This window comes from Sycon ciliatum, chromosome 11 (assembly GCF_964019385.1).
Source record: "Sycon ciliatum chromosome 11, ocSycCili1.1, whole genome shotgun sequence".
Lineage (NCBI taxonomy): Eukaryota > Metazoa > Porifera > Calcarea > Leucosolenida > Sycettidae > Sycon > Sycon ciliatum.
In genome coordinates this window covers 9,104,536-9,132,389 of record NC_088653.1, presented here as the reverse complement: position 1 = coordinate 9,132,389, position 27,854 = coordinate 9,104,536, and the positions used below count along the sequence as shown (strand labels likewise).

At 49.8% G+C, this 27,854-nt stretch overlaps 1 protein-coding gene across 1 annotated transcript in view; it reads right to left on the bottom strand.

The window, feature by feature from the left end:
• The window catches only part of LOC135827329 (uncharacterized), a 350,751-nt gene that overhangs the window by 174,758 nt on the left and 148,139 nt on the right, over positions 1-27,854 (bottom strand). The window contains exon 8 of the mRNA XM_065339849.1: positions 10,315-10,413. Coding sequence (XP_065195921.1) covers positions 10,315-10,413 — 99 coding nt within the window. The remainder of the gene's footprint in view (positions 1-10,314; positions 10,414-27,854) is intronic.

Here is a 27,854-nt window from a genome sequence, read left to right as displayed (position 1 = left end):
GGGTCTCGGCCTCAGCACTGCTCATGCGCGCCAAACAGAAAAATAGAAAAAATGAGCAGGAGCACTACAGAGCAATTGTGAAATAAGGGTGGCAGCACGGTCACGGAATGTTGTTCAATGGAAGGAAAAAGGTTGAGGTTCAGGTACACCATACATTGACTGCATACGCCCAGCAGCAGGTATCCGAAATCATACACACACGCACGTGCGCGCACACACACACACACACGCACACGCGAACAGCCACACACACACACACACACACACGGAAGTATTACACACACACGTACTATACACACACATTCACACACACACACACACACACACCAGTACTATACACACAGACACACACACACACACACACACACACACACACACACACACACACACACACACACACACACACTACTACTATACTATCAATCAGCTACCCCTTGGGGTCACGCCGCCCTCCACTCAGAGAACTGAGCGCAAGGTGAGGGGCAGTGGCGCAAACAAAACAGAAAGTACAGCAAAATGAATTGAAAAAAAGGAAATCAAAACAAGCTGCCATATTGATGGAAAGGGACTCACAAACAGAGGAAGGAAATATCACAAACCAGATGAACAGTCTGCTGTAGGTCCACTATAACATGCAACGACTGAAGAAAGGAACAATATTAATGTGAACATGATGTTCTGTTCAACAATAACGTCTGTACTGCTTCGGCCTTCATGCACCAGGAAAGCACAATCTTGAGCTGGAGGGTGGGCACCGAACGTCCCACAAGGGCTCCACAAGACGTACTTTCACGAAACGACGACGAGGAGTATGCGCAGCAAGCTAACATCACAACACCATCGCCGCACGACGACTGGCCACTCAGGTCCAAACAACACGACAAATTCACAATTCCAGCTATCACCGCGCAGGAATAAATTGTTGCGAGTGTGACCTGTATCCTTTTTCATCCAGGAATCCACTTGTTTTGCCGAACGCCACTCAGCATTGTTTCAGGCTGGGGATTGATCCGAGGGCTCGCCACGCCACTGCGGAGGATGCGGAAGGGGCGCAAGAAGACGGTGACGGCAACAAATTACCCGCCCTGGTCGTCAGCTCACTGAATGCCCTTCCGCGCGAGCGAAACCGGCTGCAAGGCATGAAAAGCCTACTGCCAGTCAATACCCAGGGACGACCCTGACCAGAAGGCCAAGGCCGCCCCGTGGAGGAGGCCAACAAAGAGAAAACCAGGAGCTAACAAATCTGCTTCCTCTCCGCGAAAATATTTCACACACACACACACACACACACACACACACACACACACATACACACACACACACACCTCACACACACACACACACACACACACACACACACACACACACACACACACAAGTACTATATACACACACACACACAAGTACTATATACACACACACACACACTATACACACACACACACACACACTGTACACACACGCACACACACACACGCACGCACACACACGCACACACACACACACACACACAGATCAAAGGTGCGTAGAGGACCAATGCCAGTCAGCAGATCGCAGATACTTATGAACGCCTTCTTTGAACTGCTGGAGGCAAGGTAGAGTAAGTGGTGCTGTGATGAGCTCTGGAGGAAGGCCATTCCACTCCTCAACAATGGCGGACGGAAATGATCGCTGTACGCTGTTGCGTGAGTGACGGTTGTGGGGCATGGCAAACTGCAATTCATGGCAAATCCGGCTCTGCTGACGAGTGCGAGGATGCCCTTGCAGCTCTGGTGCAACGGCAGGGATCATTGCTCGCAGTGGTGAGCTAGTTGGGAGGCACTGGAGCTTATATAAGTACGTGTGAGCAGCAACAGCATGGCGGAGGGCCAGACTTGGGAGCCATAACTCACGAGAGATGATCTTGAGAGCTCGTAACTGAACTGCATCGAGCTGGCGAAGGGTTGTAGTGGCAGCCCACATCCAGACCAACGGGCGGTATTCCAGTACTGGTCTGATGAAGCCTTTTTAGACCCGCTCTCTTCCACGAACATCAAGGATGGGGGCAGCTCTGTTCAGGAAGTGTAACCGCTGGCGAGCACTTACGGCTACAGAGCGCAAATGCTGGTGGAAAGACAATTGTGTGTGGAACTGGACTCCTAGGAGCTTGAGCTCTGCTTCCTCCACAACTAGTACTCCATCGAAGGAGATGGCTGGGAGCTGCCCACGTGGCCGATGGTGATCGATGGTGAGGGTCTGGGATTGGTGGGCTCAAATGAGATCTTCCAGGCTTTGCCCCAGGCGGAGAGGTCATCCACTGCATGCTGCAAAACACGGCTTTGTTCATTCACGTCTGCGCCCACTGCGAGACACTGATACAGCGTGGTGTCGTCCGCATAGACAGCGAGATCTACGCCCTCTCCGAGAGTAGTGTCACTGTCATTCACGTATAACAAGAACAGGGTAAGCCCCAGTATACTTACTTGAGGAACACCAGCGGTAATGGGAAAGACATTAGACTCATGGCCAGATACGACTGCACGGAGATGCCGAGCTGATAGGTAGTCGGTCAACCAGGTTAAAAGGTGGCCCCTGAGCCCATAGACAGCAGCCTTGTGAATCACACCTTTGTGGGACACCTTATCAAATGCTCCAGCTATGTCTATTGCAAGAACACGGGCTGAGCCTCCCGAACCAGCAGCTCTACTCCATTGCTGATGTAGGAGCGTCAGGATATCTGCAGTGCCAAGGCGTCGGCGGAATCCATATTGCTTTGCAGACAGAACATTTTGGCGATCTAGAAAGTTCATGATTGTGAGGTTCACAATGCCCTACATTACCTTTGAGATAATGTGGAGTAGGGACACTGGTTGGTAGTGGCTGATGGGTGAACGGGAGTTCTTCTTGTGAACTGGAACTATTCTGGCCTCTTTCCAGTCTGCCGGTTGTCTTCCAATAGAGAAACATGTGGCAAAGAGGCGTGCAGGGGGGGGGGGGGGGGCAGCAAGCTCGTTTGCACACGTCACGAGGACACAAGCTGGGATGTTTTCAGGTCCTGTTGCTTTGGAGGTGTCAAGCGGAAGGAGGGCTCGGGCTACAGCTGGTTCCCTGATATTCACTTGGTGCAAGGGGGCGGTAGACTTAGGCTGTACATGTGGGAGAGGCTCATCCTCGAAATCATCCACAAGAGAGCATTTCCCAGCAAAATCCTTCCCAAACGCCTCAGCTTTGCTACTATTGGTGGAGTGTTAATTGCCATCAAGATCTATGATAGTAGCTATGCCAGAGTTGCGTCCATGGCCACTGGCTTGCTTCAGAGTTTTCCACCACTCTTTATCGTTTCCACAACCTGCTTGCAGTCGAGCTCGAAGACGCTGACGGTGGATTGACTTTGCAGCAGAAATGCGGAGGCGGGCATTTGTGCAGGCTATCTTGTATGTGCTCTGATTAGCAACACAAGGTTGTGAGTGCCAATGCCGCCAAGGTCTTTGCTTCTCTTTGACAGCGTCAGAGCATTCCGGTGCCCACCCTGGTTTATCAGATGGGCGTGCTACAAGTCTCCGAGATGGTATGAACTTCTGCATACCCAGAAGAATGTGGCTAGTCACCGCCCGGGTGTATTCATCAACATCAGGTGAGTGCAGTGCGTCCCAATCTGTGGTTCAGTAGAAGTGCTGTAGGCGAGGCCAGTCTGCTTTCTTGTAGCGCCAGACGGTTCTCCGCGTGCTCTTCTCTCTCTGCAGCTGAGAACTACATGTAGCTATGATGACAGCAAGGTCAGACTTGCCAATTGGGGGCAGTACCTGAATGTGGTCCAGGTCTGCCGCTAGGGTTTATCAGGTGTTAGTGGCCGTCGTGAGTTCCTTTCGGGAACGGATACGATAATTTACTTTTTTTTTACCTGAATGTGGACGGGGTCTTGGAAGTCCGTCATGACCAGGTCCAACGTGTTAGCATCGTGGGTGGGTTCCAGTACATGTTGGGTGAGACCAGGCAGTGTGCACATGTCCTCTGCAGCTTCACCAGCAACGCTCGTCCTGGTGCTGTGGAGCCAAGCTCGGTTGTGCACATTGAAATCGCCGGCAATAATGATGTTAGATCCTTGCTGCCGCACTCTGTCAATTGTGCTATCAATATACTCAATCATGGAGATGTCGCTGTCAGAACAGGAGCCTGGCCGGTAAGCCGCACACACCATTACGTTGTTGCCTGATTGTAGTTGCACAGTAATCCATATTACCTCCAGGTCACCGCAGCTCACCTGCTCCAGATGTCTGTAGGCCAGACTGGACCGCAACCACACAGCTACTTCTTCACCCTGTCATGTACGGTCACGACGGATGGATGGTTGGTTGCCCGGCTGCATGGCATCCACAATCGTACATTTCTCTGCCGTGAACTTCGTCTTCGTGACAATGGCAATGTCTGGGAGGTGTGTGGTGACTACGTGCTGGAATTCACCAAGCTTAGAAATCAGGCCAAATGCATTAGTTAGAAGTAGTTTACACCTAGGGTCGCCCAGTGCTGCCATCATTCTTTATCATTGGTCGGCAAAGTTGGTGCGCAGCCAGGCTGAGCTGACCCTGGCGCCATTTTGTGACTGTCGGATGTGTGGAAGGTCCACCTCCTGCAGTAAAGTGGCCTTGGCCAGAAGTTGGCAGCCAGCAGGATATGCAGGGAGCTGGCATCACCATCGCTGTTGCAGATATGCAGCCGCTATCATTGACATGCATGCTAGAGGTATGGAGCACTACTGGTGTGTCGGAGTTGACGGCCCTGCTACGCAAATCAACAAATTGGCGTAACCGGTCTTCAGTTGTCTCCCTGCTGAGATTACCAACATACACGACAGCTCTCTTTGCTCTGTGGGGCTCATCTGTAATGAGTTTCCATGGATCGTCGGAGATAGGCTGCAACACCTTTGTGCTCTTGTTGCGCTTTCGTCTCCGTGGCTGCTGAAAACCGTCATTCGCGTCACTCTCGCTCACGCTGTCCACATTGTGGCCAGGACTAGCTGCTGGGCGAGCATCATTTTCAAATTCAGCACGTGGCGCATCGGATGCTGGACCTTGGTTCAGCGCGCTGGTAGATCTACTCGAGCTCGAACTCCTGCTACACGGCCTGCAGGCTGTGCGGGGGTCAGTACGGGTACGATCACGGTTCGTAGAACGTCCTGGCTGGCAATGCTGAGGAGCTTTCGCAGCGGCAATGGCGGATTCTTTGAGAGAAGCTACCTCCTCCTTCAGCTTAGATACTTGTCTGGATAGCTCATCGAACCTATTGTTCAGGCGATCCTCACGATCGGCGGCCTCGGAGACAAGTGCGTCCAGACTTTTTAGCACTGCCGATACATCCGACTCGAGACTAGGCAGGGAGCCCAACATTTTCGTCTCAGATTCAGTCAAGGCTGATACACGATAGTTAGTTCTCATGGTAGCTGCGGGCATGGCAAGTTTCCGACACTACTCTACTTCTAATCACTGATCTAGTCTACTTCCAGTCCGGCCTGATGCCGGCTGGGCTGCAATAAAGGGTATAAAAGGAGAGCCCGAAAAAAGCGTGCCTCACTTTTCAAAAAAAAACACACACACATTAACTACAACATGCAGAAACTTGCGGTACGGGGGAGTGCCGGCCATCGGAGTGAGAGGCTACGGAGAGAAATGCGTAGACACGGCGGAAGCAGAATGCTGGCGGATCCAAGAATGTACAACAGAGGATTCAGGGTCGGCCGGCAGACACTGAAAGAGTAGAATGTTGGCGGAGCCACGCTTCTAAAAGAGTAGTTGGAAATGAGCGTGGGCAACACCCCATGATTTATTCACTTTATCAAAGTAAATTTGTAAAGAGAAATGGAAGGTGGGAGGGTAAAACAGTACGAGCAAACAGGAATAATCCACATACAGAACAGATCGAAATATATAGTCAGGCAAACTCTAGCAAGACACTTCGAGTGCGACATCGTACGAATGTCGAATGTCGCCCAGGTTGAGCGCCACATACAACTGCCATGGTGATGCCACGTCGCACGCCTCCCACATTGGAGTTGAGCACCACGCACGAATGCCACGTTGAGAGACACATTCAATGTAAAGTAGAGAGTCACGTTCAATGTCACGTAGAGCACCAAGCGACGTAGAGTACCAGATGTGCATGCACTATGCTTTTTTGGTCAACATGATCACTGTTATGTGCAGAGCCAGCAGCAAAGCATTTGCACGCAGTCACTGCACTATCAATCATAGCAGCATAGATTGAGCGGTAGGATTAAGCTGTGTGCATCCATTAATCTGCATTATCACCATAATGCTACACACACTTCTTCTTTATTCTTTTTCTTTCCTTCTTTTCTCTTCTTCCTTTGCTGAGAGCCTTCTGTTCCCATATTTTCTTTTCATCTGTGTCCCCATTCCTGGATTACTTGGACTTCATTTGCTTCCTTGTCATTGGACATGTTCAGTCCGTTCGGTTTGCGAATTCAAATAAACACAACCAACCAACCAACCGCACGCACGCACGCACACAAACACCTTGAACCTTGAACGTGCCCATTGCCGATGGCAATGACAGCGAAGGGACTATCTGCTAGCTTTGCAGTACGGAGCATGGCGCTTGAGGTCCCCGGGACGACGGCAGACCTTTCCACATGCGCAGCGGAAGCCAGAGTCAGGGTCAGGAGGAGCACGGGCGGGAGGACGACGATTAGCAATCTGCCTCCAGGCAGAGCGATCCTGGGCAGCCTCAAACCAGCAGTCAGAAGGCACGGGGGGGGGGATGATGGAGCGGAAATCATCCATGATGACGTCTCACCACCGCTTGCGTGAACCATGGCGAGGGCGTGTTGCAGGGAGCTCCCTAAACAAAACTCGCTTCGGCATGCGGTCGTCGTTCATCCGGCCAACATGGCCAAGCCAACGCAGTCGATATTCCCGGATGATGTCCGCGACGTCACAGTAAATGCCGAGGGTTCGGGCCATGGTAACGGAGGTTACGCGGTTGTCCCACTGGTCCCGCCTGGATACGCCAACGATGATGCAACCACACTAGTGATGAAAGGTGTTGAGAGAGCGCAGGTCCGGTGCCTTCGGTGTCCACGTCTCTGCTCCGTACACACACACACACACACACACACACACACCTTGAACCTTGAAACTGCCACCTTAAGGTGATCCAGTGCCTCAAAGAGGCAAGGAGGGCAGAGTTACTTCTTGCATTTGTGTTGAGCCAGGTACTGGGGACGTGTGAACTTCCGAGAGCAGGTCGGGCATGGGATGGTGCGGCGTTTCGAGCCAGAGCTGCATGTTCTGAGGCTGCAGTTGTACTAGTCTTACTAGTTTAGTCATCATCCAGTAACATTTTGCATTCTTTGTTGCCGTGGCGCGTAGCTCGTGCTCTTCTTCGTTGCGCTTTCCTTCCCCTCTTGGACCTTTCCGAACCTGAGCCTTCCAAGTTGGAAGGTTGTTGGTTTGTGCGCCTTGGAGGAGTGTTGGAGCTAGGAGTCAGGTCGCCGAATGTCTCAGTACTCCTTGTCAGTTTTGTACCATTTGCCGCAACTCTGCTATGATAGTTGCTGGGACTTCAATGTACATCACCAAGTGTGGCTCCACAGTAGCAGAACAACTAGAGGTGTCGAGCATGCAGAGGACACGTGCTACATGCACGGTGTTGAACAGCTAGCCTAGTCGATCAACCACCGCACGGCTGCAACACACTGGACCAGATGATGTCCGACCTACCCGTAGAATCATTTGTTTCTGTTTTGCCACCTCTTGGCAAATCTGACCATGCCTGTCTACTTGCCGACTTCCAGATCCGTGCATCACGCGAGCCTCCTATATCAAGAACTGTATGGAGGTATCAGCATGCAGATTGGGCCAGGCGCCGTCACTTCGTCAGAACCACCAATTGGGCAGCTATTGCTTGGACTGATCCATACCTGTCATGCAATGGCATCTCAGAGAGGAACCTGGAGGGTATGCAGAGATTCATCCCCTCTAATACCCTGAAAACCTGTGCATTCGACCCTCCATGGTGGACCCCTGAGTGCACTGCTGCCACAGTGAGGAAATGACGTGCATGGAAATACCTGAGAGATTACCCGTCTGACGACGATCGACAGTCAGCTTACCAAGATGCTAGGCTCTCAACGGTTGCCTGTCTCAAAACTGCGAGAGTGCTTTCATGGCGAAACTGAGACAGAAAATGACCTCAAAGCAGCTGCTACCCAGTGTTGAAAACATGCCCAAGACATGGAATATTGCCAACATAGTCCCTATATTCAAACGGAAATCAAAGCGTCTGCCCTCCAATTACCGTCCTGTTTCGCTCTTGTGTATTCTGTCCAAAGTGATGGAGGCAATCATCAACAGAACAATAACTAATTTCCTCGAGTCGAACAACGTCTTCTCCACAAGACAGTTTGGATTTCGCCATTGCCATAGTGCAGCCGACCTCCTCTCCAGCCTCCACAACCAGTGGTTGCATACAGCCGGGGAGAAAGGCGCAGCACGCATACTCACCATTGACATAGCCGGCGCGTTTGATCGCGTATCACACCCCGGTGTGCTACACAAGTACAACGTATACGGCCTACGTGGGCAACTGCAACAGTGGCTCAGCAGCTACCTCATTGAACGCTACCTTCAAGTGGTCATTTGTGGCCAGACATCATCAAAGCTCCCAATTCAGACTGGAGTCCCCCAGGGCAGTATTCTGGGTCCGACTCTCTTCCTCATATACTTGAACGACTGCGAGGACCACGTACCAGCCGGTGCTGACTTAGCCTCATTCGCAGACGACACTACACTGCATGCCAACATCACCTCCACCACCCAAGCCCTCCAGCTAGCAGTCAACAACATCTCCCTCTGAAGTCAAGAGTGGAAGATAGAAATTTGAACCAGCCAAATCCCAAGCACTGACTGTTAGCTTCCACTGCACCCAATGGAACATGCCACAGATTGATTTCAACGGATCTAACCTGAGGGAACAAGAGGAGCTCAGGCGTCAGTTTTGATGGTCAGCTTACCTTCCGGCGCCACCTTCGTATCGTAGCCCTCCGGGCAACACAGCGACTTGGCGATTGGTGTTAGGCTTTCAACCTTTTAGACGTGCCCGGTCGCATCCAAGCCTACAATGCCTTTGTGCGCCCAGTGATGGAGTACTGCCCCATCGTCTGGATGTTAGCAGCCCCATCCCATCTTGCAAGACTCGACGGTGTGCAAACCCGGGCCATCCAAACCATCTCCCCAATGTTTTGGCTACCGAGTCTTGCTCTTCGTCGGATGGTTGCAGCACTTTGCCTCCTCGACAAGATGGATTGTCCAGACGCACATCCCCTTCTACAGAGGATGCTGCCATCCCAGCAACCCCAACACCAAACAGTCCACTTCACCCGTAGTACGATTTAGAGATGTTATGCCCATGCACACCAACTGGCAAATGAACTTCCAGTCCGTTCCCGAAACAACCTGTGCAGAGCCTACCCTGACACAGTTGTCCCCGTCTGGAACCAGCTGCTCCCCGGAGTCTTTTCTGGTCCATTCTGCACCAAGAACTTGCAACATTTAAAGGTTGCAGCCAACTATTCTTTGAAGACCAACCACTGGTCGTGGGCACATGACCATCTCTGAGTATCAGCATCATATCTGCCTCACCCCATGACTTTTAAATTCCGCTCCAAATTCTCCTCCCAATAACAACTGTTCTTCTTTTCTCTCATTCTCCACCTAAAACTGGCTGTGTGATCTGTTCCTCCTTGAAATGTCCTGTCTCTCCTCCTAACATTTCGTATCATGTACCTGTCACTCCTTTCATTTGTTTCTTCTTCCTTCTTTTTGGTGTGTTTTATGTCCCCATGACGTCGAGACCTCAGGTTGGCTGAGGGCAAAAAGCCTTACCATTTTTTGTCTTTGCCTGTGAGCTGTGTGTCATTGTAAATAAATAAATAAATGGTCATTGACTGTATAAGGTCTGGTTACGTTGATGGACAGTTAGTCATAACTCGGAAAATTTTTTTCCTTCTCCTTTTTCACAATATATTACATTATGTACAGCAATGTAGTGATAACACCAGGTCAAAGCAGAATAGCTAAAAACAACGATGATTAATACGTGACCAATATACATCATGCCTATACATAATTCATTGTTCTTGCTCTCATTTGCTCATGCCGCTATATTTCCTTGTTGATGCGGAAGGAGACAATGTACGGGAGAAGGTACGTCACAACATGAAGAGAAGACACGGAAGTATACTCGCAAAAAAATATTCAACTGCGTAAGTCTTCTTTCTGCTCATAAAAACGAGCATGCATCAGGGATAATCTGACTTACATTATTCCTTGGTTCCAACGAATGTCCAGAAGTGATAAGATATTCCACTGTGGAAACATGACCATTATATGCTGCATAATGTAATGGTGTGCTACCAAACTGGAAGTCGCAGCAAATTAAAGACAAGACATGTACACACATACCCACATTCATACACATGTTGATGCACACGCACCCTTGCACACACACACACACACACACACACACACACACACACACACACACACACACACACACACACACACATGCATGCATGCACACACACACAGACACACACACACACACACACACAAACACACACACATCCAAAAAAACACACACACACCTCAGATCCCAGATCTCAGACCTGCCCATCGCAGAAGCAATGGTAAAGAACAGCTACGTTAGACACAGCAACTAGTGATGGGATAACACACACACACACAAACACACACACACACACACACTTTTTTTACAAGATAACCACAAACCATCATGGTGCAAACGCCGGCAAAAACGCACAGAGATACACATAGCGATGGCAGCCGAAGCAGTGGAGGCGGGGCAAGAGCAGCTAAACCGACCAGGGGTCTCGGCCTCAGCACTGCTCATGCGCGCCAAACAGAACAATACAAAAATAGAAAAAATGAGCAGGAGCACTACAGAGCAAATGTGAAATAAGGGTGGCAGCACGGTCACGGAATGTTGTTCAATGGGAGGAAAAAAGATGAGGTTCAGGTACACCATACATTGACTGCATACACCCAGCAGCAGGCATCCGAAATCATACACACTCACACGCACGCGCGCGCGCACACACACACGCACACGCCAACAGCCACACACACACACACACGGAAGTATTACACACACACACACGTACTATACACACACACACACATCACACACACACACACACACACACACACACACACACACACACACACACACACACACACACACACACACACACACATCACACACACACACACACACACACAAGTACTATATATACACACACACACACTATACACACACACAAGTACTATATACACACACACTCACACACACGCACACACGCACGCACACACACACACACACACACACACACACACTACTGCTACGTACTACTGCGTACAACTGCCACAAATGGCCACGTCGCTCCCAGAAGCGGGAGACAACAGCGAGAAAGGAAAAAGAAACAAGGAGAGTAATTGAGGTGAAAGGGGACCGTTCTACACACAGCTAGTGTTTCTGTCTTCGGTGGCGGGTGAGGTCCTGCGGGCGGGAGAATCGTTCGCTACATAGGCTGCATTGAATGAGCAGATTAGTTCTCTGGTCCTTTCGCAGTCGTTTGCCTCGAGTACAATTATGGCGGTTAAAACCAGCCTGACTCTTCATGCAGCGATCACAGGTCGAGCAATGGTGCTGGCAGCAGTCCAAATTCAGGCTGCATCTCGTTGAAACAGCTGGTATTTCGTCCGATGTCTGACGCTCCACACAACGATGAACTGCAAAACCGCCAGCGCTTTGAAACCAGCGGTCACAAACTCCACAGTGACGGGCCCCAGGCTGCTGGGCAACAGATAAGGACCGTACAGCTGAGCACTTGTGACGGTGAATCCCACGAGCAGTGAATGATCGGCTGCAAACCTTGCAGGTGACTCTGTTGTTGTTGCACTCCACGAGATCATCCGGAGTCTTTGCAATTGCCTCGAAACGAAGATCACGTGCGACAAGGTCTTTCCATCGCAGTCGTGGCCCACAGGCTGGGCGTGGATCTGAGAAGAAGCTGTACAGTATCAGCTTCGGAAGCCGGTTATCTGGCATTCTGGCGACATGCCGAAGCCACTGCAGACGGTGGTGTCTGACGATATCAGATGGCAGTGCCATATCACCCCAGCGTCTTCGCAGCTCCTGGTTGTTGACATGCTGCAGCTGTTGATCGAGCCGGGACACACCCAGAATGAACCTGAGGGAGCGGTGGTGGAAGTTGTTGATGGCAACCATGTCTCTCTTCAGCGGAGTCCAGCACTCACAGGCATAGAGCAATGTGGACAGAACGCAAACATCGTAAAGATGGCGCTTGGTGGCGATGGAAAGGTTTCGGTCAAGAAAGACACGGCGCATAAGGTCGAAAGCTGCCGCTGCCTTACCGAGTCTTGTGGCCACATCTGCAGATGAGCGGGTGTCAGCAGTTATCACAGAGCCAAGATACACAAAGGATTTGACACTTTCGATCTCCTCCGGACCAACAAAGAGCGGCAGGCGATCAGCACATGATAAATTTGCACCAACGGCCATGAATTTGGTCTTCGCTGTACTCAGAGTCAAGCCGAAGGAAGAAGCAACGTGGCTGAACAGCTCCAAAGCCAGTTGAGCTGACTCACGGGATGGTGCAAGTAGTGCTGCATCATCTGCAAACTCCAGGTCGTTGACCGATGTCGTGCCATTTTGACGGGTTCGCTTGGGAAATAGATTGCCACTTCCATGGATTGAAGATATCAGGGACACACCGTTAACACCAGCTGCTGCTATAGCTGAACGCCATGCTTCCAACACAAGACCAAAGTACAGGTTAAACAACAGTGGGGCCATAACGCACCCTTGCCGCAAACCATTCTCAACCGAGATGTTCCCAGACACATCACCATCAACCCGAACAGCAGCCTGCATGCCTGAATGGAAGCCGTCAATCAGGCACACCATACACCTCAAGGGCCAGCAACAGTGCAGCGCGTGGTACCGAGTCGTACGCCTTGCGGAGATCGATGAAAACGAGAAAGGCCTTACAGCGGTGCTCGAATGCCTTCTCGACTACCTGTCGCACGCAAAAGATGGCATCTGTGCCGGATCGCCCGCGCCGAAAACCACATTGGCTTTCAGGGAGATGTGCCTCAGCAAGAGGTTGCAGCCGGTCCTGAATAACACGTGCGAGAAGCTTCCCGACGACGTCCAATAGGGCTATTCCCCTCCAGTTGTCACACTTGCTCAAGTCACCATTTTTTGGAATAGGGACGAGCACAGCATCTTTCCACTCCTGAGGCACAGATGACGCTGACCAGCATGTGGAGAAGAGTGCATCCAGGTGTGGCCGAAGAACAGTCGTGCTTCAACAGCTCAGCAACGATGAGAGACAAACCAGGCGACTTGCCGTTGGCCAGATGATGGAGAGCGCACTCAATATCCACAGCTGTTGGAGGGCAAGCCAGGCTGTCGTCAACTTCCCGGCAGGACAACTGCTGGAAGACAGAGACATCGAACACACTAATGACATTGAGAACACGGGTGAAATGTTGCTGCCAGCAAACACGCTCTTCCTCCGCTGACACACACAGGGTTCCATCAGATTTGCGAATGTAATGAGAGGCCACAGGTTTCATACCATTGTAGCAGCGCTGGATGTCCCGGATGGCTGACCAGACGCGCTCCCCACTGAACTTGCCAGACTGTGCCATATCCGCCTTTCTTTGCAACAAGACACGCTTTGTCGTTCGAACTGCAGTACGCGCTGCACCACGGGCCTTTCGGAAAGCTGAGAGGTCAGCGGGATCAGCAGACTGAAGCCACTGGGCATAGGCACGGTTTCGATGTTGCAGCTTGGGTTCAAGGATTGTTGCGCTGTCTGCAAACCAGTCAGGCTGACGTCGAGATTTCCGTGCAGGGATGGAAGCTTCGGCAGCATCAACAATCGCCGACTTGATAGGCTGCCAGGTGTCTTCATGGGTGACGTGACACGATTTCAGCCGATCACCAAGAGCACTTCGGTACACTGCATTGTTGCACTCAACAACTTCCCGCTCCTCCTCACTCATACCCGTACACGTCTTCTCTCAACTGGGCCATCACAATTCACCAGACTGCGGACATTCCACGAGCCAAATTTTATCCACGACCTCCATCTCCTCTTTCTCCTCGTCTCCTTTCTGGCCATTGTACTAAGGGCTTACTCACACACACACACACACACACACACACACACACACACACACACACACACACACACACACACACACACACACACACACACACACACACACACACACACACACACACACACACACACACACACACACACACACACACACACACACACACACACACACACACACACACACACACACACACACACACACACACACACACACACACACACACACACACACACACACACACACACACACACACACACACACACACACACACACACACACACACACACACACACACACACACACACACACACACACACACACACACACACACACACACACACACACACACACACACACACACACACACACACACACACACACACACACACACACACACACACACACACACACACACACACACACACACACACACACACACACACACACACACACACACACACACACACACACACACACACACACACACACACACACACACACACACACACACACACACACACACACACACACACACACACACACACACACACACACACACACACACACACACACACACACACACACACACACACACACACACACACACACACACACACACACACACACACACACACACACACACACACACACACACACACACACACACACACACACACACACACACACACACACACACACACACACACACACACACACACACACACACACACACACACACACACACACACACACACACACACACACACACACACACACACACACACACACACACACACACACACACACACACACACACACACACACACACACACACACACACACACACACACACACACACACACACACACACACACACACACACACACACACACACACACACACACACACACACACACACACACACACACACACACACACACACACACACACACAAAGATCACAGGTGGGTAGATGCCCAATGCCAGTCAGCAGATCGCAGATACTTATGAACGCCTTCTTTGAACTGCTGGAGGCGAGGTAGAGTAAGTGGTGCTGTGATGAGCTCTGGAGGAAGGCGATTCCACTTCTCAACGATGGCGGACGAAAATGATCGCTGTTCGCTGTTGCGTGAGTGACGATTGTGGGGCATGGCAAACTGCAATTCATGGCAAATCCGGCTCTGCTGACGAGTGCGAGGATGCCCTTGCAGCTCTGGTGCAACTTCAGGGATCATTGCTCGCAGTGGTGAGCTAGTTGGGAGGCACTGGAGCTTGTATACGTACGTGTGAGCAGCAACAGCAGGGCGGAGGGCCAGACTTGGGAGCCATGACTCCCGAGAGATGATCTTGAGAGCTCGTAACTGAACTGCATCGAGCTGGCAAAGAGTTGTAGTGGCAGCCCCAATCCAGACCAACGGGCACTATTGAACTATTCCATTACTGGTCCGACGAAGCCTTTGTAGACCCGCTGTCTTCCACGAACATCAAGGATGGGGGCAGCTCTGTTCAGGAAGTGTAACCGCTGGCGAGCACTTACGGCTACAGAGCGCAAATGCTGGTGGAAAGACAACTGTGTGTCGAACTGGACTCCTAGGAGCTTGAGCTCTGCTTCCTCCACAACTGGTACTCCATCGAAGGAGATGGCTGGGAGCTGCCGACATGGCCGATGGTGATCAATGGTGAGGGTCTGGGATTGGTGGGCTCAAATGAGATCTTCCAGGCTTTGCCCCAGGCGGAGAGTCATCCACTGCAAAACAGTAGACAGCAGCCTTGTGAATCACACCTTTGTGGGACACCTTATCAAATGATCCAGCTATGTCTATTGCAAGAACACGGGCTGAGCCTCCCGAACCAGCAGCTCTACTCCATTGCTGATGTTGGAGCGTCAGGATATCTGCAGTGCCAAGGCGTCGGCGGAATCCATATTGCTTTGCAGACAGAACATTATGGCGATCTAGAAAGTTCATGATTGTGAGGTTCACAATGCCTTCCATTACCTTTGAGATAATGTTGAGTAGGGACACTGGTTGGTAGTGGCTGATGGGTGAACGGGAGTTCTTCTTGTGAACTGGAACTATTCTGGCCTCTTTCCACTCCCCCTTTGTCTTCCAATAGAGAAACACGTGGCAAAGAGGCGTGCTGGGGGGGGGGGGGGGGCAGCATGCTCGTTTGCACACGTCACGAGGACACAAGCTGGGATGTTTTCAGGTCCTGTTGCTTTGGAGGTGTCAAGCGGAAGGAGGGCTCGGGCTACAGCTGGTTCCCTGATATTCACTTGGTGCAAGGGGGCGGTAGACTTAGGCTGTACATGTGGGAGAGGCTCATCCTCGAAATCATCCACAAGAGAGCATTTCCCAGCAAAATCCTTCCCAAACGCCTCAGCTTTGCTACTATTGGTGGAGTGTTAATTGCCACCACGATCCATGATAGTAGGTATGCCAGAGTTGCGTCCATGGCCACTGGCTTGCTTCAAAGATTGCCAGCACTTTTTATCGTTTCCACAACCTGCTTGCAGTCGAGCTCGAAGACACTGACAGTGGATTGACTTTGCAGCAGAAATGCGGAGGCGGGCATTTGTGCAGGCTATCTTGTATGTGCTCTGATTAGCAACACAAGGTTGTGAGTGCCAATGCCGCCAAGCTCTTTGCTTCTCTTTGACAGCGTCAGAGCATTCCGGTGTCCATCATGGTTTATCAGATGGGCGTGCTACAAGTCTCCTAGATGGTATGAACTTCTGCATACCCAGAAGAATGTGGCTAGTCACCGCCCGGGTGTATTCATCAACATCAGGTGAGTGCAGTGCGTCCCAATCTGTGGTTCAGTAGAAGTGCTGTAGGCGAGGCCAGTCTGCTTTCTTGTAGCGCCAGACGGTTCTCCGCGTGCTCTTCTCTCTCTGCAGCTGAGAACTACATGCAGCTATGATGACAGCATGGTCAGACTTGCAAATTGGGGGCAGTACCTGAATGTGGTCAAGGTCTGCCGCTAGGGTTTATCGGGTGTTAGCGGCCGTCGTGAGTTCCCTTCGGGAACGGATTTCATAATTTACTTTTTTTTTACGTGAATGTGGACGGGGTCTTGGAAGTCCGTCATGACCAGGTCCAACGTGTTAGCATCGCGGGTGGGTTCCAGTACATGTTGGGTGAGACCAGGCAGTGCGCACATGTCCTCTGCAGCTTCACCAGCAACGCTCGTCGTGGTGCTGTGGAGCCAAGCTCGGTTGTGCACATTGAAATCGCCGGCAATAATGATGTTAGATCCTTGCTGCCGCACTCTGTCAATTGTGCTATCAATATGCTCGATCATGGAGATGTCGCTATCAGAACACGAGCCTGGCCGGTAAGCGGCACACACCACTACGTTGTTGCCTAATTATAGTGGCACAGTTATCCATATTACCTCCAGGTCACCGCAGTTCACCTGCTCCAGATGTCTGTAGGCCAGACCGGACCGCAACCACACAGCTACTCCTCCACCAGGTCATGTACGGTCACGAAGGATGGGCGTTTGGTAACCTGGCAGCATGGCATCCACAATCGTACATTTCTCTGCCGTGAACTTCGTCTCCGTGACAATGGCAATGTCTGGGAGGTGTGTGGTGACTACGTGCTGGAATTCACCAAGCTTAGACATCAGGCCAAATGCATTAGTTAGAAGTAGTTTACACTTAGTGTCGCACAGTGCTGCCATCATTCTTTATCATTGGTCGGCAAAGTTGGTGCGCAACCAGGCTGAGCTGACCCTGGTGCCGTCTTGTGACTGTCGGATGTGTGGAAGGTCCACCTCCTGCAGTAAAGTGGCCTTGGCCAGAAGTTGGCAGCCAGCAGGATATGCAAGGAGCTGGCATCCACCATCTCTGTTGCAGATATGCAGCCGCTATCATTGATATGCATGCTAGAGGTATAGAGCACTACTGGTGTGTCGGAGTTGACGGCCCTGCTACGCAAATCAACAAATTGGCGTAGCCGGTCTTCAGTTGTCTCCCTGCTGAGATTACCAACATACACGACAGCTCCCTTCGCTCTGTGGGGCTCATTTGCAATGAAATTCCATGCATCGTCGGAGATGGGCTGCAACACCTTTGTGCTCTTGTTGCGCTTTCGTCTCCGCGGCTGCTGAAACCCGTCATCCGCGTCACTCTCGCTCACCCTGTCCACATTGTGGCCAGGACTGGCTGCTGGGCGAGCATCATTTTCAAATTCAGCACGGGGCGCGTCGGATGCTGGACCTTGGTTCAGCGCGCTGGTAGATCTACTCATACTCGAACTCCTGCTACACGGCCTGCAGGCTGTGCGGGGGTCAGTACGGGTACGATCACTGTTCGTAGTACGTCCTGGCTGGCATGGCCGAGGAGCTTTCGCCATGGCAATGGCGGATTCTTTGAGAGAAGCTACCTCCTCCTTCAGCTTAGATACTTGTCTGGATAGCTCATCGAACCTATTGTTCAGGCGATCCTCACGATCGGCGGCCTCGGAGACAAGTGCGTCCAGACTTTTTAGCACTGCCGATACATCCGACTCGAGACTAGGCAGGGAGCCCAACATTTTCGTCTCAGACTCAGTCAAGGCTGATACACGATAGTTAGTTCTCATGGTAGCTGCGGGCATGGCAAGTTTCCGACACTACTCTACTTCTAATCACTGATCTAGTCTACTTCCAGTCCGGCCTGATGCCGGCTGGGCTGCAATAAAGGATAGCCCGAAAAACGCGTGCCTCTTTTTCAAAAAAAAATACACACACATTAACTACAACATGCAGAGCCAAGTATATACAAGAGAGGATTCAGGGTCGGCCGGGTAGACACTGCAAGAGCAGAATGTTGGCGGAGCCAAGCTTCTAAAAGAGTAGCCAGAAATGAGCGTGGGCAACACCCCATGATTTATTCACTTTATCAAAGTAAATTAGTAATGAGAAATGGAAGGTGGGAGGGTAAAACAGTACAAGCAAACAGGAATAATCCACATACAGAACAGATCGAAATATATGTAGGACTCAGTGAGCAGTCACGTCTCGATGACCGATCACGATCCCCGTGACCAATCAAGCAGTCACAAATCCCCGAAGAGTAGTCATAAAGTCACACACCAGTTTGAATCCCGATGACCAGTCACAAACAGCCGCGACTTTCTCTGTGAACGGTCACAGGGTCCACGTCAAGATATTACGACTCAACTGTAGGCATTCACGCGATCAGCATACTTGTTTCCTTCACAGACACAGGTTTCCGAAGTGAGCAAGAAAGATTTCGATCAACTCTCGATCTCCGCGTAGTTTACTTGTAGCTCGAGTCTGGTGTGTGTGTGCGCTCCTCTCCAAAACGAAGGGTGGTCGAAAATCTTGCAGGCTTCAAATGAATCTCTTTTGAGAGGACATTCTGGCTAGTAGATTGTGCTATTCATTATATTCGAAGAACAAACTTCGTCTTTCAGAACAGCTATTTCGGAATATTTTCAGTCAAGTAATTTTTGCATGCCGATCTTGCTAGAACGGAGACTGATTTCAACTGATCCAGCATGCAAGCAGCACTCGCTTTGTGTTTTTGGAGAGGATGGGTGACAAGATTACGGAGTCAGAAGTGGACATAGTCGACGATGCAGAGACGAAAATATAATGAAGATGGAAAAGAAAATATGTTCATCTCCAAGAAGGTACTGAGTACACCAAGCACCTTCGTGTGTGTAGCTCTGTCTTTCTTGTGGAAGACTCATCAGAAAAACAATGTCCAGCTTGTTGAAACTGAAACTGCCTCTCAGTTAAAGTCGTTCAGGGAAGACATCTATTCAAGACATCATTGCTAAATTCTCAAGAACCATCGTAAGAAATTAAATCAAGTCCTGTTAGCGATAAGAAAGGCGAACTAGACCGGAGAAGTGTGAGTGTCTTGTTTTGACTGCAGGAAACTGTATTTCAATATTGTGGCTCAACGTAGTGCTTACGCAGTTTACTGCTTCGAACACATCTTCATTCCTACTCCCAAAATAACTCTGTAAAATTTATTGATGTAACATTATGGTACATGTACATGGTCTTTCTTGTTGTGCTGCTATAACGTGTATTATAAGTACATGCATCCGAGTACTGTGTATCGTTTACTGTCTCCTTGTCAGTGTTTTTGGGCGATCCTCCACACCTTCATTTGTCCATTACGTACTATTTTCCTTCTACTTATTAATTTTATAGAAATATTCACTCACTACAACTTCTTGTGATTGCTGGTGCGAATGTACCCTGCGATGCCCGCTTGTTAGTGAGAGTGCACCAGACATGTATCGATATGTATGTCTGACGAGATGTTCTTGAACTGGCATATCAGTATCACCAAAAGTACGGTTCTTCCGTCTACGCATCTCTTCTTGGCTTGTGGATTGTTTGAAAAGAGATAAAATACTGATACAGAAATACTTGTTTCCAAGTGTCGTCATGAAAACAAGTTCTACCTCCGTAACTTTGTCCGCAAGGTCACGTGAATCTAGCTGGTAGTCCCGATGCCCATTTATGTGTGGGTTTGTGTGAGTGTGTGTATGTGTGTGTGTGTGTGAGTAAGTGTTCGCGCGCGCATGTGTGAGTGTGTGTGTTTGTGTGTCGTCTCGGAAGGTTGAGAACGAACTGTACACGTGCAGGCGCAGGTACAACACTATCCCCTACCAAAAAAAGACATCCACTCCTGTGGATGGAAGCAAAAGTGAAGTGTATAAAAAACGGAAGGAGACAGACCGGAGAAGAAGACAGAAAGACAGGGGAAATGAAATATGAAGCAACATAAACAGGCGACAATAAAACACAAAAGAGGTGGGCCACAACTGTTGAACGCATGACGAGTAGGCCAGGAGGGTTAACACCAGTCGGAAGCCCCGCAAAACTGTGCACCAATCAACGGAACCTGCAAGCAACAGATTTTGCAGAGGACCCCGGCTGGCGAGCTGTTCGACCTGTGTTTGTCCCTTTGGATCTTTTATTCTTAGAACAGCACCAACCTAGTACGCCACCCATCCACCAGTCCTGACAAAACAAAAGTACAAATGCATGAGAAAACAGGTTATGCCGACGGACCCAGCGACGCTTCCAGGAGCGGCGAGACCGACAGTACGCACCGACCGAGAAGACTGGGGCAGCAAGACGCACACTGGCCGGCTGTCAGAAAACCGATGGCGCTACAGAAACTCCGAGAATCACAGGACACACACAGAAAGAGAGAAGGACTGACGCAAACATCTCAGCCATCACCAAAAATCAGAAAAGCACACGAAGGAAGGGAAGAACAGCCAGGAAGAACACGTCGACTGAAACAGGAGCAATTAATCAGTGAGGACACCATTGAGGACACACAAACAAATCGGTTACCAATACGCAAAAGATAATGAAGAAAAACCACAGGGCGCTACCCTGAAAAAACCCACAGGGATCGAACCTGAAAAAACCGCAGGGATTGAACCTGAAAAAACCGCAGGGATTGAACCTGAAAAAACCGCAGGGATTGAACCTGAAAAAACCGCAGGGATTGAACCTGAAAAAACACGGAACTTATAGTACATCCGCTCGCAAAACCAAAAAACTGAAGAAAAGAAACTGTCAGGGACCGATTGCGACGCACAAGGGCCAACCAGCAACACCCGGAAACCATAACACCCGCAAGGCAAACCGATACAAAAAAACGCAGGATTCCTGCATACCACCAAGCAGACCGTGGCTCACCATGATCAGACGCCCACCCAGACGAACTAGAGAAACCCACATGCCGAAACACAATTATTACAAAACCACACGCTCACAAAAAAAATTCAACCTGGATCAAGAACGAGAATCCTACATGAAGTTCACACCTCCCACCAAACCGGAAGCCAACAGCTTTCCTACTTTGTTGACAGTGCATGACCGAGCCTGACAACGCTCTACACCATGTACACAGAACATGGAGAAACTACTACTAAAACGGTAAAAACACGAAACAAAACAATATGGATCGACTACATACGAGGCAGCACCTCGAGAACGTTCAGGTGGACATCTAAACAAATCACGCGACACAGTCACACTATCGGAGCAGTCCGACGGCAACTCCGTGACAAGCACAAGTGCACAACACAAGACGAGATCAAAGCTACCCATGCTGAATGCACGACGAACATGCAAACACAAGTTCCAGATTCGAACGAGTAGCGCACGAACAGAACACAACAGTACAGTACAGGGTAGTCAGAGCGACACAACTAACACAACGGGGCGAACTTCCAACGAGCAGCAAGACTACACTACGAGTACACACTCGAACACGAGAGAACAAGGTTCCACGGAATTCCTGCAGGGACCCGAGTCACCCGACGCAAAACAATTATTTGAAAATTCGAAATCGAATACAAGGTACGGCAACATTGCAACACATTACGCAGAGCAGACAATTACAAAGGCATGCTCACCTGAGTAGGAGCTCCGAGGATCTAGGAAAGGGTTGAACAGACGCAGCAAAGCGGAGCCATGGCGAGAACTCGAAGAGGAAAACGAAAAACACCAGCCGGAGAGCGACGAGCTTCAGGGTCGTGGGTTCGATTAGTTGGGCGCCAAATGTCGTCTCGGAAGGTTGAGAACGAACTGCCTCTTCTATCCTCGCCACGCCACACCTCAAAACGAACTAGTCAGTGGTTTTTCTCTAGAGCTAGAGAGAGAGTTTTCATAGTTTACTTCAAGCGGCGACAGAAGAACTCATAATGGAGAACTAACACTGACAACGAATGACTGACGACTGTCAACAAACGTCTGACTCTGACAACGAACGACTGACAACTGACGACGAACGTCTGACAACTGACGACGAACGTCGGACAACTGACTCTGACAACGAACGTCTTACAACTCACGACGACCGTCGGACAACTGACGACGACATGGCAAAAGGAAAACATGATATCAGAAATTGGTGCCCTCGTCAGCACAAAAGGTGGTGTACTCAGCACAAAAAGGTGCACGTGTCAATAACAAAGCAGCGTAGCAGCATGTACGGGTCAGCAACAAAGCAGCGCGCGCAGCAGCATGTACGGGTCAGCAGCACAGAGACACAAATACAGCAGCAGCTACGACGAAGAGATAACACGTGCAGGCGCAGGTACAACATGTGCATGCGTGAGAAAGAGAGTGCGTATGTTGTTGTTGTTGTATACTTTATTTATAGTGGAAATCAAAACAGGCAAAATGCCTAATAACATTGGACCCACTGTGAATAACATGTTAAAGGATATTGTGGAAAAAAAAAAGAAAAAAAAGTAGATACAAGAGAAAAAGAGAAAGGAAAAAATGACGGAAGGTTGGTTGCAACGAACAGATATCAATCCAGTAAGCATTGGAAAACCTATGTCGCTGATAATATATGCTGCAAGGCTTGAGATTTAAAATCCAAATACCTATTTGAACATTTTGCTGCTGGTGGCAATCTATTCCACATAATGGCTCCAGCGTGCGTTATAGGCCTTGACAGATTATGCTAATATTTTCGTGAAATTATGCTTTTCGCATTGCTGAAAAAATTGCAGAATTATGCTATTTTTATGCTAAAAGATATCATATTATGCCGCATTATGCTCACATATGCTGCTAATGTATAATGGTTTTGTGCAAAATAACAGGGGAATTTTTTTGTAAAGAGCGTTGTACTTGTACTTTAGCAGCAAATGTTCAACAGGGTCAACGCACCGTCCGACCTAGCTACGACCATCACTGATTGTACTGGACTGGATATGTTATCAAGGGAGTCGTAAACCTACGACCTCCTGGTGCATATTCTTGTTCTTGTACTTGTAGAACATGTACAACTGTATGGAATTAATTGATGCGAACAGGCGGATTATTCCAATTTTATGCGATTCGTATGCAATTTGCCTCGAATTATGCGATTATTCGATTTTGGTAGGAATTATGCGAAAAATTATGCTAGCATAATCCGTCAAGGCCTAGTGCGTTAGGCGCTTAGCAGAACGAGCAGTGCTAGCAGGTGGGACCACAAGCAAGTTGCTTTGGCCTCCCCGAGTGCGAGTTGAGGGCACGACAGCAAAAAAGGACTCAAACAGGGTGCTACATGCATCATGCAAACATCGCCAGATGAAACACAACATATTCAAGTGCACAGAAACCTGTAGATCACATACATGCATTCGATTTAGCAGGGGAGCAGTACTGGTCCACGGTGGCGACTTGCAGACTGCCCGAGCGGCACGTTTGAACAGCCTATGTAGCCGTTGTTCCTGGGCAACTGTCAAATACGGGTAGTAACTAATAGAAGCATACAAAAATTCAGGCAAAACGATAGATCTGAAGTAGGTGAGTCGGCATGGATACGGCAGCGAGGAAGCAGGACAGCAATTTTGCCGGCAACACGACGAGCAACATGGTCCACCATTGTGGTCCAACTCATGTCCGAGTCAAAATGCAGGCCAAGGTATTTGGCAGATGTGACTACTGGTAGGACTTGTGAATTGCATACAACATTGATGTCGAGGGCTGCAGCTCTATGGTGTGGTATGGCGAGTATCTGCGTCTTGGTCTCGTTAAGGATCAGTCCACGTTTCTTCAACCAAGTGGCCAGGTACTGAACTGCTGCAGTGAGGCGCTGGGAGACAACTTCTGGCTGTGGACTGCTCGCACGCAGCGAGATGTCATCAGCAAACTGAATAGTGGTGACGTCATGAGGGGCAAGGTCGCCGGCAATATCCCTCACATACAGAACGAAGAGCAAAGGTCCGAGAACTGACCCCTGAGGAACCCCTGACTGGCTGTCATAAGTTGTACTTCTGGTTTTTCCTGTCTCCACTTATTGCCGGCGATACATCAAGTAGTCTGAAAACCATTGCAAAGCAGTGCTAGTGAGACCCAGTTCAAAGAGGTCCTCAACCAGAATGCTATGCTTTACCTTGTCGAAAGCTTTAGACATGTCGACAAATGCTACTCCTGTGTGCTGCCCAGCGGCTTGTGCTTCATTGATGTTCTCTACAGCTAGCGCTAAGGCATCTGCTGTGGAATGCTGGTGTCTGTAACCAAACTGACTAGTAGGCAAGAAATTGTTCGTGTTGAGGTACTGCAGAAGCTGCTTATGAACAATACGTTCAAGCACTTTCGACACTATCGGCAATAGGGAGACTGGTCGGTAATTCTTGGGTTGGCTGGGGTCTCCAGCCTTGAACAGAGGCCGTATCTTACCCACCTTCATTGCCGCAGGAAACTGTCCTTCTCTCAATGACTTATTAAATAGTAGCGTGAGTGACGGTGCCAGGATGTCAGCATGCATCTGGAGGAGACTTGCTGGAATATCATCACTCCCAGTGGCTTTTCTGGTGTCCAACTGTTCCAACATTTTCCGAGTAGTTGCAATGGAGACTGGCAAGAATTCCGAGAAGTGCACCGCAGGTGGAGGCCCAAGGGGTAGGCTTAGCTGTGCAGGGCGAGCTGGATCTTCCACAACTTTCGAAAAAGTGTCTCGAATCGCATTCACCGTGCACTGTGGATCCCTGTACGTCGACTGTTTGCCTGTAAACTCCTTGATTATTTTCCAAGTCTCTCTGGCATTTCCAGTACATTGCTGAAATTTGGAGTTGTAGAATTCCTGTTTCCGGGTCCTGTTGTAGCTAGTTGCCGCACGTCTGGCTGTACTAAATTCAGCATAAGTCTCCTGTGTCTTAGCAGAGAGCCACTTTCGGTGCAACCTATTCCGCTTGTGTAGTAAGTACAACAATTGCCGGTCAATCCACGGCACTGAAGGCTTCTTCGTTCTGTGATTACTTTGAAGTGGGGCATGGACATCCAAAACATCAATAAACCGGCTAGACCACTCGGTCCACATGGCGCTTGGGTTGCCGGTAATACTACACAAGTTCTTCTGGGTTTTAAGTCACGCCGGAAGTGATCGTGGTTTATCCGGTGATAGTTGCGGTATAAACGTGTGGTGTCAGATCCACGAGGCACAATGAGGTGAAAGTCACTGGCCACGGCAGCATGTGTGTGTGTGAGAGAGAGTGTGTGTGTGTGCACATGTGTGTGTGTGTGTGTGTCTGTGTGTGTGTGTGTGTGTGTGTGTGGATGTGTGTGTGCGTGTACGCGCGTGAGCGTGTATGTGAGAAAAGGGACAGAGTGTGTGTGTGTGTGTGTGTGTGTGTGTGTGTGTGTGTGTGTGTGTGTGTGTGTGTGTATGTGCGTGTGTGTAATGGTGTGGGCATGTGTGGATTTGGCATTTAAGTCCCCAGCTCTATTCTATATCATTCACGCTGGAAATGCTGCTGCATAGCTCCAAGTCTGAAGACTTGGCAACTTCACGCCTGCACCTGACTCTTGCGCTATGATACACGTTGCCTATGATACCCCTCAGAATATCCCACCTTACTCCCCCTTATGTTCAGGCTGCCCGTTTTGGAGCCATCAGTTGCCTGACGATCGTAGTAATACGTGAAACTCAGAGTTGTGACAAAGCTTCCAATCTCTCTTGTAATACAGAAATGCCTATATTCTGCCTGTGACTACTCACTGTGAAAGAGTGGCCGTAACTGTACATTCCGCATATAACTGTTCGCTTGGAATTATAGTGGTCACAACTGTATTTTGTGACCGCTCAAAGGGAATTATAGTTTCCACAACAAATCCTGCAGTACGAAGCACTCCGCGAGCAGTCACGAACTGTGTGCTTTACACATGTACATGTAAACTAATTTGTGACTGGTCATGGGGAGTTTGTGACTGTTTGACTGGTCACAGGGACCGTGATTGGTCATGGGGCCTTGACTGGTCACCGAGTACTACATATATAGTCAGGCAAACTCTAGCAAGACACTTCGAGTGCGACGTCGAACAAATTTCGAATGTCGCCCAGGTTGAGCGCCACATACAAATGCCATGGTGATGCCACGTAGCACGCCTCCCACATCAGAGTTGAGCACCACACATGAATGCCATATTGAGAGACATGTTCAATGTAACGTAGAGCACCAAGCGACGTAGAGTACCAAATGTGCATGCACTATGCTTTTTTGGTCAACATGATCACCGTGATGTGCAGAACCAGCAGGAAAGCATTTGCATGCAGTCACAGCACTATCAATCATAGCAGCATAGATTGAGCGGTAGCACAAAGCTGTGTGTATCCATTAATCTGCATTATCACCATAATGCTACACACACTTCTCCTCTATTCTTTTTCTTTTCTACTTTTGTCTTCTTCCTTTGCTGAGGGCCTTCTGTTACCATATTTTCTTTTCATCTGTGTCCCCATTCCTGGGTTACTTGGACTTCATTCGCTTCCTTGTCATTGGACATGTTCAGTCCGTTCGGTTTGCGAATTCAAATAAACACAATCAACCAACCAACCAACCACACGCACGCACGCACGCACACACACCTTGAACCTTGCACGTGCCCATTGCCGATGGCAATGACCGCGAAGGGACTATCTGCTAGCTTTGCAGCACGGAGCGTGGTGCTTGAGGTCCCTGGGACGACGGCAGACCTTTCCACATGCGCAGCGGAAGCCAGAGTCAGGATCAGAAGGAGCATGGGCGGGAGGACAACGATGAGCAATCTGCCTCCAGGCAGAGCGATCCTGGGCAGTATCAAACCAGCAGGCAGAAGGCACGGGGGGGGGGGGGGCTGATGGAGCGGAGAT